General features: G+C 52.1%; 2 protein-coding genes across 2 annotated transcripts in view; one reads left to right on the plus strand and one right to left on the minus strand.

The window, feature by feature from the left end:
* ACAP3 (ArfGAP with coiled-coil, ankyrin repeat and PH domains 3) overlaps positions 1–3037 on the plus strand; it is a 65395-nt gene extending 62358 nt beyond the window's left edge. Inside the window, 1 exon segment of the mRNA XM_043993866.1 lies at positions 913–3037. Coding sequence (XP_043849801.1) covers positions 913–1019 — 107 coding nt within the window. The 3' untranslated portion in view covers positions 1020–3037.
* SCNN1D (sodium channel epithelial 1 subunit delta) lies at positions 2179–18559 on the minus strand. The gene is made up of 18 exons (XM_043993867.1): positions 18249–18559; positions 17742–17955; positions 16928–17118; positions 15675–15778; positions 14044–14207; positions 12580–12678; positions 11804–11921; positions 11261–11339; positions 11092–11149; positions 10177–10226; positions 9883–9958; positions 9147–9493; positions 6095–6119; positions 5898–5985; positions 5116–5127; positions 4751–4895; positions 2790–2896; positions 2179–2324 (listed from the first exon to the last, which is right to left on the minus strand). Exons 1-18 carry the CDS (start codon positions 18557–18559, stop codon positions 2179–2181), a joined length of 2334 nt encoding a protein of 777 aa, XP_043849802.1.
* Between the last annotated feature and the right edge of the window lie 1961 nt (positions 18560–20520).

The raw sequence follows: 20520 nt of genomic DNA on the forward strand, positions 1-20520 counted from the left end.
ATCTGGGACTCTGCCTTTCTTTCCTTCTTCCATGGTCTCCTGAATCAAACCCTCTTAATAAAAATCTTCACTCCACTCCCACCTGCTCCTGCTTGGGCTCACTTATTCACTGGGATCTCAGCCTCGGGGGCTCTGTGAATTGGGCACATCTTTGGATGGGACATCTTGCCTCCCAACTGTGCTGCTTGGTCACTGCTGTCTCTTTTCTGTCTCTAGCCAGGGTCTGGGAGGGGCAGGGGGATAGCTCAGTGTGGCCCCCCTGCCCCTTCCCCCTTCTCTTCCAAGGGTCCTGGAGCTTTGGGAGCAGCTCTGACATGCTACAAGGTCCTGGACTCTGTGCCTGATCTCCACTTTTACCTGATGTTGCTGCAGACAGAACTCAAACCTGTCCCAACAGCAAACTTACTAACTCACTTTTCTGCTGGATTCTCTCTTCCTTCACTGCCAACCCTTCCTGGAGTTGCCCTCTCCTCACCAAATGCCTCTAATAGCCATATGGGCATCCACCAATGGGGCAGGCAGGCTCAGACTGTGAAGGTCCCAGAAGAGCAGTAGGCTGTCTGGGAGTCTAGCCCCTCCCTCTGCTGTGGGGATCTGAACCCAAGTCTCTCTGTGAAATGGGGAGAATAGTTCCCATCTCAGGCGGGCCAGGGAAAGGCCAGTGAGGCACTGGAGGTGAGCACTTGGGCCCAGTGGTATGGGGGTTGTGTCTGGTTCATGGCTACAGGGGTGGGGGTGGGGAGGAGGACAAGGGACCTCTGGAGTTGGCACCCAGGATGTGGGATAGGGAGAGAGGGTCTTGGAATCCTGGACTTTTAAAGGATGATCCCTGAATAACATGGTGGGAGGTGAGTGGGGGCCAGATCTGAATCTGTTCTCTCTTTTCTCCCCTCCCACATCGTCTCCTTGCAGGTGATACTACCTATCTGGACATCTTCCGGGAGTTCTCCCACATGGCATCCCACCACCCAGAGAAACTCAACCGGCAGAGCCTCCATGCCAGCCCCTCAGCCCAATAGCCTCTCCCTTCTCCTCTCCAGGGGGCTGGGCTGGGCCTTCAGCCTGAGCGTGAACTGTCCCTGCCTGGTTTTAGGGAGCAGCAGTGCCGTCCCTCTAGGGGAGGGAAAGGGGAGAAAATTTCTCTATACCATGCCTGTCTCTAGGATTTGTCCACTAGCCTGGAGCCAGAGGAAAGGGGGAGATAATTTAGGGCTCAGCTGGACTGAGTCTGAGATCTTTGCCCCTCTGCTTGCTGAGTGGTTCCATAGGGAGGGGAGGGAGACCCCTATGCAGGAGCTGATGGACTCTTTTTAGGGCTAGATGAGACACCCCCATCCTAGTTACTGAACATCTGGACCTATGTCCTTCTCAGCCTCACAGGCCCTAGTCTTCTGCTAGGGGGCTAAAACTCTCCCCAACCCACCCCCTGCCCCTGCATTGAGTCAGGCAACTGTTGTCCTCAGCCCCTGCTGAGGCAACTTTCAGCAGAGCAGTTTCATGTCCTATATGCATTGTTCAAGTCTCTTTGCTAGAGTGAGTAGCTCAGGGGAGCCAGGGACCAGCATATTATCCATTCTCTTCTCGATCCTGAGTGGCTGGTCCGTTCCCATATGATGCAGGCCAAGACCTCAGTACCCAACAAACAGCTTCTCTTAGGGAAGCGGCTTCCTGGTTTGGGTCATTCCTGTGATGGACAAGGTTTGGGGGGTGAGGGGGTCAGTGCCCCAGCCCCAATAAAGCCGAGGATAGAGAAGCAGCACCCTGTGCTCTTGTGTTTGGGGCTCCCCCCTAACCTCCTTTAGCCACAGGATATGGGCTCCCCCTGGGGCTCTCAACACCAGCCACTGTGTGGCCCTTCCACCAGCCTGCTGCCCTTCACCTTGGAATTCCCCCTCAGCCCTAAGGAATGGGGATCCTCCCCCTTCATTATCACCCCCAAGCAGCTGGTCCATGGGCAGCAGTCCCCCTCCCTGCCCTAAATCGCTGTGAGCCCAGGGGAAATGCCAACTTGTTTTAATACCCAGTTAAGGCAGGTGGATGGGAAGTCTGCTGCGGGGGGGCTTGGTGCCCCTGATCTCATGGGGAGTTTTCTGCACTGGTGCTTTCTCTTTGCAGAGAAGAGAGGACTGTTGCTTCCTTAGCGGGGGGTATTGGTGACAAGGGAGGACAGCCCTGGGCTCAGCAGAAGGGCCGGGGTCCATAGCAGGGGGCTTCTGGGAAGCTCTGGAGCTGAGGGTTGTACATGGGCAGGTATTTTCGGAAACATTTGGCCATCTTGTTATCGCACTCGCACATCATTTTCTCACACCGGTCCCGAGTCTTCACTGTGGGAAAGAGGTGGGGTGAGAGATGGAGGGGTCACCCAAGGCCCTTTCCCCTCATGCCCTTTGCTCATGTGCACGTGGCCACCCCTCCAGCAGTCATTGTCCTCCACCCCACAATCCTCTTTTTTTCTTTTTTTTTTTTTTTTACAGGGCAATGAGGGTTAAGTGACTTGCCCAGGGTCACACAGCTAGTAAGTGTCAAATGTCTGAGGCTGGATTTGAACTCAGGTCCTCCTGAATCCAGAGCCAGTGCTTTATCTACTGCACCACCTAGCTGCCCCGCCCCAATCCTCTTTATGGAGAAGACTGGACAGAGGGAAGGAACCTCATATAGCATAGAACAGAGAGAGAGTGGACCAGTGAGATTCTCCCTTTGAGTCACCCCTCCTCTGCCCCAATTCCTAGACTACATCTCTTCCTCCTCTTCTTCCCATCCATCTTCCTGGGTTAAGCTCTAGAACTCACCACACTTCACCTTGGTCCCCAGGTTAAGGTATCTGTAGGTGTGAGAGCCAGGGGTGCAGCCAAACACCTGTGCCTTGTTGTAACAGCAGTCGTGACTGTGACAACACCTGTGGTGGGGGGCAGACATCTGATCAGCAGCTCAGTTGAAAACAATCTTGGGATCTCAGTGGATCATACATTCAATATGGGTCCACAGTGGGATTGCGGGAGGCAAAATAAACTAATGAAACCTTAGACTGCATTGAGAACCAATGTGCCCGGGAGTGTTATGTTCAATCCTGGGGTCCAAATTATTGGAAGGACAGTGAGAAGCTGGGACACCAAACTGTTAAAGGATCTCAAATCCATGACACATGAAGATCACTTAGAGGAACAGGGATGTTTAGCCTGGAAAAGATTCAAGGGGCCTGGTAACTGTCTCCATGTGTCTGGGGGGCAGTCAAGTAGAAGAGGGACCAGACTAAACTTAGCCCCTGAAGGCAGAGCCAGGAGGGGTAGGTGGAAGGTACAAGACTAATTGAGGTTTTGTTTTGTTTTGTTTTGTTTTGTTTTTGCGGGGCAATGAGAGTTAAGTGACTTGCCCAGGGTCACACAGCTAGTAAGTGTCAAGTGTCTGATGTCAGATTTGAACTCAGGTCTTCCTGAATCCAGAACTGCACCACGTAGCTGCTCCCCCTAATTGAGGCTTAAGGGCAGTGCAAACCTCCTACTTATTATTAGAGCTGCCCCCAGGGTCAGGAGGTCTTCAGCAGAGGCTGATTAAGCCCATGTTGGAGATGGAATAGAGGGTGCTGGGTGCTGGGTGAGCCGACTGCCGAGGTCCCTTCCAATTCTGAGAGTCGGGGGTTCTGTGAACCCTCATCTCTCAGTGTCATTCTTCTCCACTTATTGACTCATTCTACTCCGGGCTCCAAGGGCAGGTGGGACCACAGAGCCTACCTGGCTTTTCTCCCGTTTGGCACAGGTTGTTACCAAGTACATACAAGAAGAGAGCCTTCAAATCAATGTTCTAAGACTAATTCAGATGTTTGTGTGTGCTGGGACAGGTATCCTGGGGCACAGCCAGGACACACCATAGCAGGAAGAAGAGGCAGCAGAGGGGAGGGACAGAAAGAAGCAGTTCATGGCTTCTGATAGCTTCTATCCATGCCATTATTCCTGCTAATTTGGTACCAAGCGCATGCTGGTGACACAGTGCAGTCCTCACCTCCAAATTTCAGTGCATTGATTGCTTCCCCCTAATTACAGCTCTGGAGGGAGGGCAGATACCAATGGGGGTGACAGACCCATATGTGGGGGTTGGAGTGTCTGAGTGGCTTAGAGTTCTGTCCCCCAGTTAGTGACCCCAGGATCTTGGGAAAGCTGGGCCAAGCCTCCCACTCTTTCCTAGGCTGCTGCCCTTTCTCATTTTCCCTTGTCTGTGTCCATCCTCTTCCATTCCATCCTACCCTCTCCCATCTCATCCCATCCCATCCTCTCCCATCCCAACCCATTCCACCCTCTCCCATCCATTCTCATACTGTCTCAGCCTATTCAATCCTGTTTCTATTTCTTGGGTCTAGGGACTGGTTATCCTGACCTCTTCCCTCCTACCTCTTACTGGAGCAAGGACTTATTTTCCCTGCCCCTCCTTTCTGGCTTTCGGTTGCCTGTGGAGGAGCCAGAGGCTCTAGCTGAGCAGGAATGGAAAGGGTATTAGTAAGGAAAGGGGTGAAGGGAAATAAAGGACAAAAGGGAGATTTTCAAGATTTTGTGGGAAATTGCAGACCTTTTATCTCTCCCCCAAGTTCTTCCTGTTTTACCTGCCCATGGCACCTTGAAGAGGAAGGGATACTTTCCCCTGCTGTGGATCCTCAGTCTTGCCTGCTACAGTCCAGGTTCAGGCTTCTGCCTGTGGCCCAAGTCCCCGGTTTCCACACCTCGGGGCCCGAGATCCACTCCCGCCCCTGCTAACTCCTTACTTGTCGATCTTGTCCATGGGGGCACCCTGGGTGCCAGGGCCGCAATGACAGCCGTAGCTGCTGAAGTTGGCCAGCCCGTGTGTGAATGTGTGCAGTCTGATCAATTCATCCAGCTGGGCTTCTGTGCAGCTCCCCTGGGACAGTGCTAGGATAGGGAAGGGGGAGGGGAACAGCCTGAGTAGGGGGACCTCTGCCCCATGACCCTGGAAGGAAAAGCCCCAGGCTGGGAGTTCAGACCCTCATCTCTGAGGGAGACAGACACTTGGGTCTTCCCACAGCTGTGCACCCCTTGGACTAGTTCCTACCCCTCTTTGAGACTTGACCTTCCCATCTGTACAAGGGGACGGCCTCCTGTTCCCCCCTACCTTGCTTCTTCCCTAGATAGGGAGAGTGGGAAGCATATTAGGCTCCATAAAAGAGCTAAGGATAACCATGTTTGGTTATGCAAACATGAGCTCTCACCACATGTATTGTATCCTCCCCAGGCTACCCCTTCATCAGGGAGATTGAAGTCAAGGGCAATAAATTCATTTTTGGGGGAGGGCAATTGGGGTTAAATGACTTGCCCAGGGTCACACAGCTAGTAAGTGTTAAGTGTCTGAGGCAGGATTTGAACTCAGGTCCTCCTGAATCCAGGGCCGGTGCTCTATCCACTGTGCCACCTAGCTGCCCCTATAAATTCATTTTTATTATTGGACTATTCAAAGTGGGGTCCAGGGATGGAGCTGCAATTAGGGTGGAGAGAGCAGGGCTGTTTTTCAGGGCACCAGAATTTAGAGGATACCCACACTGCCATGCTCATCCCTTCTCTCCAACCCTCCTCCAGAAGCAATCAGCAATGTAGAAAAGTCCACTTGGTGCCCCAGCGCACACTGCCTCCCTCTAGTGGCTGCACCCTGCAGAGCACCTCTCTCCACTCCCCAGTCTTGGGCACAAACATTCCTGATTGTGGTTCTCCCCAGAAAGGTCACCTTGGTGACTGATCCTCCAAATGGCTTGGGACCTTAAGAAAACTCATTTCTGGATGCTTCTCCTTGAATCTAATGCTACTGTAGAACTGATGTCTGAGGGTTGGGGACTCAGTCTTTTGGAGAACCCAGATAATCTCAAGCCCATCTCTTTTCATGGTCATCTGGAGGATACTCACCCACGGCCAGCACCAGCAGGAAAAACAAAGTGGGAGCCATGGTTAGGTGGGGCTTCTCGGGAGCTCTGGGACTGGGTGCACCTGGCTGCTGGTTGGGGAGAAGGTGTCCCTAGCTTGAGAGAGAAACCTTTGAGCTCTTGAGCCAAGACTGGGGGACCTTACTTTATGTACTGTCCCAGGACTCTCCTCTTGCTCACCGCTAATAACCAGTCCTGGGGAGGCCTGTGATTAGGGAGGAAACAAGGACTCACTACCCTTAGAATATGTGCTGCCCCCCTCTCCAGCCTAGAGAGTGGGTGGGGGTGGCAGGAAGTTCACGGAGTCTGTAGGACATTGGTTGGGGGTGGGGAGGGGAGCCACCTGTCCCTGTGGATCTTTCCCAGAGTCCTGGCTGCTTTGCTTACCCCATCCCCCACTCCACTCAAAGCCAGCATGACGGTGTCCCCCCGTCTCCCCCATGGAAGAGAAAATTTTGGATGAAGATGAGGATTGGGGGAGGGGGGCTGGGGAAAGGACCAAGCTATTCCAAGCCTCCTGAGGCCAGTGGGCCGGTGCCATTAACTGCAGGGTGTTGCTGCCCACTGCCCTTCCTGAGTGCCCTCTGCGGTGGGTGAGCTCATTCTAAGAACTTGCTCTACACCCCCACTCCAGGAGACTGGAGTTCGGGAGCTGGAATGCCTAGGGATGGGGGAAGGGACTGGGGGCCCCTCTCAGGTGCCCTACTCCCAATTCCAAGCTCAATTCCAATACACAATCACAGTACATCAGGACTGGAAAGGAACTCAGAAGGCAGAGATCTTGTTGCCCAGGAATTCCCTAACAACAAGGCTGACAATCCTGCTCCTTCAGAGACCTCTCAAGGGGGAAAGCCGCCCCTCCCCAGAAGGTACGCTCCACTTTGGGACGACTTTCCTTGTTAGGAAATGTTTCCTGATATCCCCCCTTGAAGGCTAGTGAGCCAGATGGACAGAAGTCACAGGGAAACCCACAACCCTCCAGATAAATGGACACACAGAGACCCCTCCCTCCCCGGAGAAATACAAACACTTGCACTCACAGAAAGTCACACCAATTCCAACACAGCTCCCTCCCTCCACCCCACAGGACTCCCACCCACTGCTCCTAGTTCTGTCCTCTGGGACCAAGCAGGACAAACAATCCCTCTTGTTGTTGTTGTTGTTGAGTTGTTTCAGTTGTGTGTTAGACTCTTTGTGACCCCATTTGGGGTTTTCTTGGCAGAGATAGTGGAGTGGTTTGCCATTTCCTTCTCCAGTTCATTTTATAGATGAGGAAACTGAGGTAAACAGGGTTAAGTGACTTACCCAGGGTCACGCAGCTAGTAAATATCAGAGGCCACCTAACAGCCCCTCCCATGCTTGAAGACTGTTAGTTAACATGACCCTCCCGAGTCTTCTCCAAGTAAATATTCCCACTCCTTCATCCACTCCTGTTCTGGCATGGGCCCTTCACCAGCCTGATTATGCTCCTCTGGACACTCTCCAGCCTGTCAACATTCTTAAATGTGGTGGTCAGATAAAGCACCATAGGCCAGGTGAGGTCTTTCTAGGCAGACAGAGAAGTCAGCAGATGACTGCCCATCTAGTGCTGGCACAACTCTCCTAACGCAGGCCGTGATTGCACTAGCTTTTGCAGCACTGTGCAGGGGCACTGGGGACCATTATGTGAATATTGAGTTGGGCCCCTTCTTAGCCATGTGACCTTGGACTGAGAGAAACACTTAATCCTCAAAGGCCTCGGTTTCCTTATCTTTTTTGGGGGGCGGGACAATGAGGGTTAAGTGACTTGCCCAGGGTCACACAGCTAATAAGCGTCAAGTGTCTGAGGCTGGATTTGCACTCAGGTACTCCTGAATCCAGGGCTGGTACTTTATCCACTGCACCACCTAGCTGCCCCCTTCCAAAAGTCTTAATGCTGTCTTGAGTTTTAAGAGCTTAAATAGTTTGGGGACATCTATCTTGTGTTTCTGTCTTTGTATCTTTTGTACTTGTCCTCATTGCCCTTCAAAAAAAAAAAAGACTTTTGGAAGACCTTGTGTGTGTGTGTGTGTGTGTGTGTGTGTGTGTGTATATATATGTATATGTATATGTATATGCATGTATATATATGTATGTATATGTATGTATGTATGTATGTATGTATGTGTATATGTGTATATATATATATATATATATATAGACATGCACAAAGAAATGACTGGTCTCTGCCCCCGAGCAGTTTCCATTCCCCTGGGGCAGACAGCCTACCCTATACCTTGTCTGAGCCTCATTTTCCATTTGTAGAATGAAGGGGGTTGGACTAGCTGACTGCTGCTGCTGGGAGAGGCTTTAGCCCTTAGACCTGGGCCAATGGGAAGGCAGGAAGGTTGGGTTTGGGCTGGATAGGCTGAACCATGGGGAATGAGCCTCCCACCAGGTGCTCTACTCTCTTCCCTCCCTCTCCCCAGCTAAAGGTGCCTGGTTCAGCTATGAGCTAAATAGGAGAATGTCCCTGGGCCCACCTGGGTCCTTGGTATCTTCAGATCTCAGAGTGACTGGAGGGGCCTTGGCAGGGGGTATGGGAGGTGTGGTCATGGGATGGCAGTGGATATAAGAGATGCTCCAGGGCAGCTAGGTGGCACAGTCGATAGAGCACCGGCCCTGAAGTCAGGAGTACCTGAGTTCATATTCGGCCTCAGACACTTAACAATTACTAGCTGTGTGACCCTGGGCAAGTCACTTAACCCCAATTGCCTCACTAAAAAAAAAAAAAAAAAAAAGATATGCTCCATTAGGAGCCAGGGACCATGAATACACACGGAAGATGCCAAGCTGGATGGATACATTTTATTAAAGAAAAATAAAAAATAAAATAAAATCCACAACCAACCACTTTGGAGGCGAAGGAAGCTTGTGCTCCTTCCTTGTGGCCCAGAGGCCCCAGGCTAACACTGGGGAGGTTATAGCTTTCATACTAGTATGTTAGGGGGCCTCCCCAGATAAATAAAGACAGACACATTTACAGTCATCCAGACAAATGTACAGACAGACTTTCCATCCCCCCCTGCCAAGGAAGGCATTCACAGACACCCACGGCCCTCCAGATAAATACTCACACTCTCACAGACACACACGTGCCCAAGTATATAAATAGAACAAATGACACGACACACAAGGAGGGCTGAGTAATACTGACTGGCAGATCTGGGGCCTCCCAACGGGCCCCACCATTGTGGATCCTGGGGCACCCTACATCTTCTGTCCTGACTGCAGCCAGGGCCCCTGGAATCGTCCGTAGACCAGGATGCTGACAGGTGCCTGACGCAGGCCCTGCTCCGAAATGTAGCTTCCAAAGGAGTTCTCCATCTTCCACGGGAGCTGAGAGAGGTCCTGCTGGATGGACAGTGCCCTCACTCCCTCCTCAGGCCCCTCTGAGGCCCCTGTGCTCATTGTCCTGGATCTGAAGAAGTGGCGGTAGCCCAGGATGAAGGACAGGGCCGCCGCGTCTAGAAGAAGCTCTAGCATCTCCACAACAGAGAGCACCGAAGACCCAAACCACAGGCTCCACAGGCTGCCCATGCTGGACAGGAGTTGGGTGACCTGGCGAGGAGAGGGAGCCGGCCCAGGGAGTGTGAGACGCACAGCTGGGCCAGGTGCTCTCTCCCCAGCTGATGTCTGAGCATCCTTCCTCCAGATACAACCCTCTGCTTGGCCCCTCTCCCCTTGGGCCCAGCCCCTGTAACCTGTCCCTATCACCTTATTTGCCCATTTTTCCCAGTATCCTGGCCTCTTCCCTGTATTCTCTAGCTCCCCAAGGCCCAGCCCCGGGGACCACAGAGTCTAGCCTCTTTCCTTGGACCCCACCCCTCTCTTCCCACTCCCAACAGGATCCCATCCCCTCTCCCTCAGCCTTCAGAGTGCTGTCCCACTTCTCTGACCCCTCTGCCCAGCCACCTTTGGCCCAGCCCAGCTCCAGGCCTGATGCTCACCGAATACATTGGCGTTTCATCCATGGAGCAATAATTGAGTTGCTGGTAGAATATGTGCACCTTGGCAACGTTGTTCCTGCCCAGGAGAAAAGCCAGAGGGCTGAGCAAAGGGCTGTCTCCCCTTCCCACTTTGTGCCCTCCCACCCTGGGCTCCCAGGCCCCCCGGGGTGGGCTAAGAGCCAACAGAAGGAACCAAGAGGCTGGTGGGGGCAGGGGGGGCAGGGTGGGGGCAGGGAGGGGGCAGGGCTGGCTTCAGTATTTTATAAAGGAGACTGAGTTTCACTCCAGACCTACCTCTTGTCCCTATAATTGTCCTTCTTGCCCAGTGTGGACAGGATCCAGTCCTGCACAGAAAAGACTTTGTTACTGAGTCTGTCCTCAGACCCTTCCCCAGCCTGTTCCTTAGCAGCAACTCCACGAGGGAGATGGAAGGCATTGGCCTCCTGGGGGATGACGAGGGAGGGGATGTGCCAGGATGAGGAGCCTCTGCCATTCCCCGGCTGTGTGACCCTGGGCAACTCCCTTCACCCCTCTGGGACATCTTTTCTCCATCTGTATAATGGGGGACAGGTTTGGACTTGGGATCCTTCTAGGTCAAGATTTGGGACCCCAAGTTTGTGCTCTTTCTTCTACCTAACCCACCTGAACATGTGTTTCTGTGGGTGTCTGTGTGGTGGGAGTGGGGGGAGATAAGCATTAATTAAGCTCTTCCTGGATGCATTCACTGTGCTAAGCACTTTACAGATGGTAATTCATTTGATCCTCACAACAGCCATGGGAGGGAAGTACTATTATTATCCCAGTTTTACGGTTGAGGAAACTGAGGCATCCAGAATGGAAATGACTTTTCCAGGGTCACAAAGGTAGGAAGTGTCTGAGGCTGGATATGAGTTCGGATCTTCTTGATCCTAGGCCCAGCACTCTACCCACTGCACCACCTAACTGCTTAGGCATGCCAGTGTGAGCCTGGATGCATACACGTTCATGTGTACATGTATGTGCGTGCAGGGGGTGGTCAATCCTCAGTACAAAGTGCAGGGGGAGTAATGAGCCTCGAAGACATGAGTTGGGGGGTCTTGGACCCAGCCGCTCTGGCCAGGATTTGTTTGTTGGGGCCCACTGAGAAGTATTCCTGAATCTTGGGGCTCTCTCCCAGCCCCATCCTGCCCCTTCCCCCCCCCCCCCCGCTCCAGCATTGGGACCTCTTACCTCCGATTTAGATGACGGCCACTTGGCAACTCCTGCTGAGAGCTGGTACAAGGATTCCCTGCAGAGATACCCAGAGGCCCTTCCTAAGTTAGAGGACCAGGGACAGACTGCCTCCCCTCCCTACCCCAGGGCCCCAAGCAGCTGGGTGTGCTGCCTCTCCCTCACTTACCAGCAGGGCTTGGGGCAGCGACGGAAGCAGGGGAGCCTGTGGGATTCCAGGTTTTGGGAGAGCTTGTAGTAACAGTGACCTAGAAGGGGGAGTGCCAGAAAGTCCAATGGTCAGCGATTGGCACCTGTGTGCTGGGTGCGCATCCAGGATTTTGGGTCCTCCCTGCTCTGGGGTGGGGGAATGGGGCAGGGTATACTAGGTGGGTAAGGGGGCAGCAAGGAGTCTGTGTGAGTGTTGGATGTGAGCTGAGACCATTCTCTGTGTGTGAGAAGGCGGTATGTGGAATGGGGTAAAGATGTTCTAGCCTGAGTGGGGACCCTGAACCCCAACACTGCACCAGGCAGCCAAGTCCTCTGGGGATGGGGGACAAAGGCCCCACATCAGAAGAGAAGCCAATGGGATCGGGGGGAAACTGAGGCATGGTGTAGGAAGGGCCTCTCTGAAGAGCCTTTGGGAAGAGGTGGCTGCCAGTCCCTCTGCCCACTCAGAACCCTCCCCATTCCCCATCCTTTGCCAGGCTGGTCTCCCAGGCCTTCTCCTCACCCCAGGCTGGATGCTGGTTGTAGTTGCAATACTGGGCTCCCTCTGGGAGTGGGTAGAAGTAATAAGCACAACCGCAGGTCTGGATCATTAGCTCCTGGAAGCAAGAGTGCAAACAAGCCTGGGGAGGGGTGGAGAGGGCTGGTTAGCTGGAGGGCACCTTGGAGCTGGGCTCACCTCCCCCCTCCGCCGCAGCTTCCCTTGGCTGGAGTGGGAATGGCTGACTGTTCCCTTCTTCACTAAGGAGGATCCTTAACCCCAGGCCCCAGTGTCCTGGGCATCCAGCTGGCAGACACGCGCCCCTAGGGGCTCCTCCTCTTCAGAGGAGGGCCACCCAGCCACCAGAGAGTGCCTGGGATCCTTCTGGGCAGGAGCAGGGGGTGTCCCGGGGTTCTGCCAGGCTCGCCAGCCATCATTTGAAGGGCTGCCCTTTGGACGAGGGCTTAGCGTCCTTTCAACCCCCTGAGGATAGGACCAAGGGCAATGGAGGCAGAGCTAGGCTGGGGGTCCTTGAAGACTCTTAGAGGGCCCCCCAACAGTGTGATGAGACCTTGGTGAGGAGGGAGCGATGGAGAGAGGGAGGAGGGAAGGAGAGGAGGGGGAAGGGGGAAGGGATGGAGGGAGCCTCCCCTTGCTGGAGGTCCTCAAGCAGGGGCCTGATACCCAGCTTGTCGTGATGCTGGAATAGTTTTCTTTTTGAGGTAATGGGTGCACAAAATGGCTGAGGGGATGGGGAAAGGGGTGGGGGGAACATGGAGCAGGAGGGGAAAGGCTGGTACCTGTGTGGAATAAGCGCTGTCATAGAGAAGCTGGACATCTACATCGCTACCATCCTTTGTGCAGTGGCCGTACTGGCCCCCTAGCCGGTGGACCTCGTCCTGGAGAAACATGAAGGGTGGAGGGTGGCCCCCTGAGTCCTCCAGCCCTGCCCCCCCAGGCAGTCCCTCCCTGTTCAGTTAGTAGGTTATTGGGGCGGGGGAGGGGCATAGTGTTTTATGGGGGGGGCACCTTACTGGGAGAGGGTGTTGGTGCATGAGATCAGAGAGGGCTCAGGACGGAGGAAGGGGGACAGGGGCTGGGGACAATGGTCAAGATCACAGATCTAGAGTAGATGAGGCCAGTCCTGTTGGAGGAGTGGTACACATATCCCATCTGAGGCTCAGCCTCCACTGATGATAATGTGGCCTCTAAGCATTGAGGGACCTCCTAGACCACAGGATCATAGATTTTATGCTATAATTGACCTTAGAGGTCATCTAACGTGATCTTTCCATTTTACAGATGAGGAAACTGAGTCTCTTGCCCAAAGTCACCCAGCTAGTCAGTAGAAAAGTTGGGTTCCCCAAAGGACTATAAAACTGTGTATACCCTTTGACCCGGCAATACCACTTTTGGGTCTTTTTCCCAAAGAGATCATAAAACAGGGAAAAGGACCCACATGTACAAAAATATTTATAGCTGATCTTTTTATGGTGGCAAGGAATTATAATTGAGGGGCTGCCCATCAATTGGGGAATGGCTGAACAAGTTGTGGTATATGAATGTAATGGAATTCTATTGTGCTGTAAGAAACAATAAGCATGAGGAGTTCAGAGAAACCTGGAAGGACTTGCATGAACTGATGATGAGTGAGATGAGCAGAACCAGAAGAACAGTATACACAGTATCATCAACATTATGTGTTGATCAGCTGTGATAGACCAGATTCTTCTCACCAATCCAATGGTACAAGAAAGTTCCAAAGGACTCATGATGGAAAAGGCTCTCCAAATCCAGAAAAAAAAGGAACTGTGGAATATGGATGCTGATTGGACCATACTATTTCTTTTGTTTTGGGTGCTGTTGGTTTTCTGTTTTGAAGTTTTTCCTTTTTGCTCAGATTCTTCTCATATAACATGACTAATGCAGAAATATGTTTAATGTTATTATGTATATATAACTTTTATCAGATTACCTGCTGTCTAGGGGAGGGAGGGAGAAAAATTGGAAATTGGAAATCTTATGAAAACAAATGTTGAAAACTATTTCTACATGTAACTGGAAAATAATAAAATACTTTTATTTTTTTAAAAAAAGAAAAGTTGGGTTCCTGACCCAGGTCCTCCACCTCTAAATCCAATATTCTCTGCATTCTGCTATGGTCATCCATTCATTCCACTCCGCTCAGGCCAATAGCTCCTCGACCTCCCCTCTCCTTGTCTCTAGGGCCCTGACTCAGCCTTCTCCCTGGCTCCCTGACTCACCTCTTTCACACCGATTGTGGTCTCGGTGCCTGGGCGAATGTTGAAGCCCTGGTGCTCCAAGAAAGGTGCCTGATTCTTGGCATGGATCATGACCTTGACCCCGGCCTCAGTGGAGAGCAATGGGAGGTAATTGTTCTGCTCAGCCTTGAGAATGAGGCTGATTCCTGGCAGTGAGAAAAGGAGAGTGAGCCGGTTGGTCTCCACAGTTGCAGTTCTTTCCATGCCAAGCTAAGTTCAGGGACCCAATCACATGGCAAGAACCCTGGCATTCAAGGTCTTTTACCATCTGATGCCAATCTACCTGGGCAGTTTTTCTTATAGTCATCTTCCCTCCCTGCCCCTTGCCCCAGCCCTTCAGGGTTCAGCCCAAAGGAGTCAGACACATTGGGAGCAGGCTGTGGGGTGGCTCAAATACTCCCAGGTGTGGCTCAAACCGGATTCCAATGTAATTTAGAAATGCTTAACAAAATAAATAAAAATGCAATAAAACAGACAATATTCTATTTTGGCCTCTATGTAGCCTGCAGGGATCCTTATGGAAGGCTCAGTGGCCCTGGTTCTATTTGACTTAGACACCACTGGTCGAGCCAAACTGGACTCTGTCTGGCACAAGGTTTCTCATGTGTAAAATGAGGGGGTTCGACTCAGTTTCTAGGGTCCCTCCCAGAAGTCTAGGGTCCCCTCTTTCTGACATTTTCATCTGCCTTCTCACACCCTGGGGCCTTTTCTAGTACTGCCTCCCATGGCTGGGTCATATTTCCCTACCCTTCTCTTCTTCCATTTATTGAAGTCGGTCCTTTGTTCCCTTTGAAGTGGCCACCTCCCCTATGGACCCTACATGGTGCAAGTAGGGATCACTCACATTTCTATAGCTCTCTGAATCCCCAAATAGGGAATACTGGGTCTTGCTCTCTACCTTAGGTACATGTTTTTTTTTAATTTAAGCAAATTAGAGAGTTCATGAGCAGGCCTCATCCCCCTTAGCAGAATCATGAAGTCAGTGAAGTTTATCCAGGGGTCCCAGACCTCTTCTGCTGTGTGCCTTCCTTTGGTGTTTCCTTCTGCCTACCCAGTCCCAGTCCCAGGCCTGCCACAAACTCTCTGGAGGATCTAGCCAAGCCCCCTATCTCTTCTGGATCTCATGGACTTCATCTAGAAAATGATTTCAATCCATAGCCCCTATCAGAGGGATCTGAATTTTAATAAGGATCAAAGTCTTACCCCCTAATTCTAGCTTCAGGAAACAGAGAATTCAGCTTTTTCCTGAATTATTATCATTAGTTTAAGGTTGGGAGGGAGAAGTATACCTAGGGTCCTTCATTTATCATTGTATTCCCTTGGATCATAGATTTAGGAATGAAGAGACCTAGGAAGTCATCCGGCCCAACCTTATCATGTTCCAGATGAGGAAAGTGGCTTGTCCAGAGTTGGTAGAATTGGGATTTGATTCCGGCCCTCTGATGGCCAATTCTGCTCTCCATTCTTTTCCTAAAGGTTAAGGGTCCACTGTGCTCTGAGGGGTATATGAAGAGGAGCTAGGAAGTCCTATGCACTTCTTTAGCAACCCAGTCCCTCAAGCCTTCTAAGTCCCCTCTGCTTGTTTCTCCATGGTAGGCCCCTGCTGTACCCACCGTGTGTGAGCCCAGGCCGGTTGGCTTTCCAGAAGTCATTTGTTCCTCGACTGTTGAAAGTGTAACAGCTCCCATAGACAGGATGATGAAAGACCTCATAGTCCCTGTGGAAGTGAAAGAGTCAGGGTGATTGATCCCCAGATGAGCCTGCCTGAGTCCTAGTTTAAATGATCCCAGACCCTTCCCTGCTCTACCCTTGCAATCACTGGACATATCCTTAACGGGGCCCCAAGTCCTTGGTTCATTTGGTTCCTAGGATTTAGGACAAGAAGGGACCTTAGTAATCATTTAACCACAATATCAGAGCAGCTAGGTGGTGCAATGAGTAGAATGCGAGGTCTAGAGTCAGAAAGACCTGAGTTCAAATCTGACCTCAGACACAGTAGCTGTGTGACCCTGGGCAAGTCACCTCACCCTGTATGCCTCAGTTTCCTCATCTGTCAAGTGATCTGGAGAAGGAAATGGCAAACTGCTCCAGTATCTTTGCCAAGGAAATCCCAAATGGGGTCATGGAGAGTCTGGCACATGATTGAAACAACTGAACAACCACCACCACGATATTATCCAGTGTCCCAGACTTAGAGAAGGAAGGGACCTTTGAGATCAGATTTTACAGAAAAGAAAACTGAAGCCAGCCAGAGAAATGACTTGCCCAAGGTCACACAGAAATAAATGGCTGAGCTAGGATTCAAATTTTTTAGTCTCCTGACTCTAAATTGAGTGTTTTGTTAGTGTTTTCCCATCTGAGGAGCAGCCCAGGGCCAGATTTCCCTTGGCTTTGTCAAGGTTCTGTCCCCACCTTCCCAAGGCCTTGGAAGGTCCGTGCTTAGTAATTCTCAGTCTTCAATCTGAGTAACGCCCCCACTCCCATTTACCCCTCATCCTGGCCATGCCCTCATCTTGTGCCCCTACCCTCCCAGATTCCTCCTCTTTCCACCCGTCCTGAGAGCCTCCCCTTCCCCCTCTGTGTACCCTCTTTTCCAAGCTCTTAGGCCTCCTGCCCCCCTGAAGCCCACTTATCAACTCCTGACAGGAGCCCTGGTACCCCTTCCCCAGACCTCCACTCTAACCCCTTTCTCGGCTCCTCCCCCCACCTCCTAATGGCCTTTCCCCATATCACTTCTGATAGCGCCTTCTTCCATTTCTCACTGTCCTCCACTCCGTTGACTGGTCCTCATTGCTCCCAAGAGCCTCTCCCCACCTCCCCCATGGCCTCAAGGTCCCCTCCCCCAGACTGCACCACTGCCACTCACTGCTTCTGACAGGCCTTCCCATTGTAGCTGCAGCTGAAGATGAAGTGGCCGCCATGGGCTTCATGGGATGTCTCGTTGTGGGGTGGCAGCATGGCCATGATGTTGATGAAGTGGAACTGGTACCACTCCTGAATAGCCACCACCCCAGAGGAGTGGGCACGGTAGAAGCAGTCCCCACCTGTGCTGTTACACTGTGGTGGAGGAGAGAGGTGTCAGGTGGCTACCCCAGGGATGAAGAGGCCCTGGGTGTTAGCTATCCCTTCCTGCAAATCTAATAAGTATATCATCTATATATTCGATTAGGGAGCTAGGTGGTGCAGCGCATAGTGTCAGGCCTGGAGTCAGGAACAATCATCTTTGTGGGTTCAAATCTGTCCTCAGACACGTCTTAGCTGTGTGAGCCTGGGTAAGTCACCTAACCCTGTTTGCCTCAGTTTCCTCATCTGTAAAATGAGCTGGAGATGGAAATGGCAAATCACACCGGTATCTCTGCCAAGAAAGCCCCAAATGGGGTTAGGAAGAGTTGGACATGACTGAAAAATGGCGGAACCGAACTCTGATCCTTTCTGGCTGTGTGACCTTGGGCAAAGTCCTTTTTCTTTCTGGGGCCCTTGGCTTTAAAATGAAGCGGGTGGCCTGGATGACCTCTGATTTCCAAACGCTAACATTCTGTCATTCTAGTCCCACTGCAGGGTGTAGCACCTCCAAACTTTGGTCAGAATGGCCAGGCATGTGCATCCTTATGGATTTCATCCCTGACAGAGTGCTATCCCTCATTATTTGGGAAGAAGAGGTATTAGGGGGCTGCACTCACCAGCCTGAACCCCACTTTGTTCACGTCCTGCCCATCCAGCTTCTCCAGGTAAATACTTCGGTTGAGGTGAAAGGGCCTGTCAGGACTGGGGCCGGTAGCAGAGTCACCTTGACCCCCTGCTTGTCTTTCGGTGATGTTTAGCTTATATAAGGAATAGATGTTCTCCTGGGCAAATTCATCCAGGTCTTCCAGGTACCTCTCCAGAGGTAGAGACCTATTGGATGATAAGATTTAGAGCATGGAGGGGGTGGGGGGGGCCAGCTGGGTGGTGCCCTAGTGGATAGAGCACTGGCCCTAGAGTGGGGAGGTTCAAATCCAGCCTCAGACACTAGCTGTGTGATCCTGGCCAAGTCACTTAACCCAAATTACCTCCCCATTGCCCCCCCAAAGATTTAGAGCCCCGCACATAGTAGGCACTTAACGATTGCTGGGGGATGGATGGATTGAGCTTGGGCCCTCAGCTAAGGATCTCTCTGACTCAAGGATACACAGGCGCTGTCTCCTTACCTGTGAGGGTTCATGTCGCAGAGGGTAATGGATGGGAACATCTTGGGCTCTGAGTGCACAGAGACAGTCATGATGACTGAGTACTTCCAGTACTGGTCGAAGAGCAGACCAAATTGCCAGTACAGCATGCCGAAGGTGACCAGGAAGAGCAGAGCCCAGAAGGCGGTCTTCAGACGGTTGCGGCTGGAACAGACGAGCCGCACGGTGCCGTGGATGGTGGTGTGGGTGCAAAAGAAACTGAACATGTCCCCGAAGGAGTCGTAGAGCTCCATCAGCGCCTCGCCCTGCTGCCGCTCCCCGCGGGGCTCCATCGGCCCAAACCTGGGGTCAAGGAAGAAAACCCAGAGCCGCTTGTTACCGGCTCATGGCCCAGCTCCCTTGAGCTGCTAGTGGAGAGCTGGGCCTCGGGGCCTCTGGCTTGGACACAGAGCTGACTCAGTGGTCCCTCTGAGGCAAGGACCGTGATGACGTCCACTAGCATCCGCCAAGCACTTTACCTAACATTACCACATTGGAGGGCGGCTACGTGGTACAATAGATAGAGTCAGGAGGACCTGAGTTTAAATCTGGCCTCAGATACTTACTAGCTGTGTGACCCTGGGCAAGTCACCTCACCCTGTTGGCCTCAGTTGCTTCATCTGTAAAAGGAGCTAGAGAAGGAAATGGCAAACCACTCCAGTGTCTCTGCCAAGAAAACCCCAGATGGGGTCATGGAGAATGGGACAAGACTGAGACAACAAAACAACAACAGCAACTCTACATTGGAGCCCCACAATGACTCTGTGGGGGGGGGGATTAAATGAGACAATTGTGAAGTTATTGGCACAGTACCTGGCACATTTTGCTGTTGTTGTTTCAGTCACATCCAACTCTTCCTGACCCCATTTGGGGTTTTCTTGGCAGAGATACTGAAGCAGTTTGCCATTTCTTCCCTCCAGCTCATTTTAGAGATGAGGAAACTGAGTTAGTAAGTGGTGAAGTCACACCACTCCAGGCCCAACAACATCACCTAGTGGCTTCATTAATCCCAGTGATATTTCTTTTTTTTGGGGGGGTGGGGTGGGGGGCAGGGCAATGAGGGTTAAGTGACTTGCCCAGGGTCACACAGCTAGTAAGTGTCAAGTGTCTGAAGCCGGATTTGAACCCAGGTACTCCTGAATCCAGGGCCGGTGCTTTACCACTGCGACATCTAGCTGCCCCCCAGTGATATTTCTATAGTGGGTTGTTGGGTTTTTTTGGGTGGGGCAATGAGTGTTAAATGATTTACCCAGGGTCACACAGCTAGTAAGTGTCAAGTGTCTGAGGCCGGATTTGAACTCAGGGCCTCCTGAATCCAGGGCCAGTGCTTTATCTACTGTACCACTTAGCTGCCCCCTCTATAGTGTTTTTTTTTAAGGCTTTTCAGAATTTATTAAAAGATAACCCCGTCTTCCCAACAATACACTCCCCCTTTCTGTTTTGGAGATCAGGCCAGTAGGCACCAAAGGCCCACCGTGAGCACACACAGAGCTTCTGTCTCTACTAAGATTCCAGTTCATTCAATCCAGTTTGGTCCAGTAGTAAAGGACCCATTGTGTGCTGGGCATTGCTGGCATCTGACTGGGGAAGCCTTCACTGGCTATGTTGGGGGCAGGACCAGGAGTCCTGAGAGAAGCAGGTCCAGGGCCAGGCAATGGGATTGACCTGAAGAGGCTGAGGACACTCCAGGCAGGGCCCATGAGTGAAGGATGAGCTGGGCAGAACAGGTAGGAAGCCAGGGACAGATGCCACAGGGAGGTGACCGACTGCCCAACTCCTTTGGGATCTGGGTCATGGGCACGTGAACCTGTCAGCTGGGATTGTGTCTCTGGACATTCCCAGCTTGCCCTTGGAGTGAATGGAATAAAAAACCTCTGAGGACCTGCCAGGACAGTGTGGCACAATGGGGAGTGCTCTGGGCTTAGAGTCAGGCAAACTCTGAGCAAATTATTTCCCTTCTCTGTGACTCAGTTTTTTCCTTTGTAAAATGAGGGGGTCCGACTAGGTGACCGCTAAGTCCTTTCCAGCTATAAATCACTGACCCCATGACTTTGGGCTGATAAGGGGCCCTGGAGGGAGGGGAGAGGCCAGGATGGCATCTTCTGTATTGCCCGGGCAGCATGCATGCCCAAAGGAAGTACCCAGGGGTGCAGAGGATGCTAGCTAGGGGTACAGGCTGAGGCACTGACCCAACCAAATCTTGGCCAATCCCTGCCTCCCACCCAGAGATGTACCCCAAGTCCATCCCCTTGTG

Source organism: Dromiciops gliroides, chromosome 3, assembly GCF_019393635.1.
Source record: "Dromiciops gliroides isolate mDroGli1 chromosome 3, mDroGli1.pri, whole genome shotgun sequence".
Taxonomy (NCBI): Eukaryota; Metazoa; Chordata; class Mammalia; order Microbiotheria; family Microbiotheriidae; genus Dromiciops; species Dromiciops gliroides.

What these genes read in the sequence shown, in the direction of transcription:
- SCNN1D (XM_043993867.1), bottom strand. Translation starts at nt 18,559, where the DNA reads ATGGAGCCCCGCGGGGAGCGGCAGCAGGGCGAGGCGCTGATGGAGCTC. An exon ending in CCCAGGACTGGTTATTAGCG is followed by an intron (nt 5,986 to 6,094) that starts GTGAGCAAGAGG and finishes CTCCCCAACCAG; the next exon opens with CAGCCAGGTGCACCCAGTCC. An exon ending in CCCATGGACAAGATCGACAA is followed by an intron (nt 2,897 to 4,750) that starts GTAAGGAGTTAG and finishes CCCCCACCACAG; the next exon opens with GTGTTGTCACAGTCACGACT.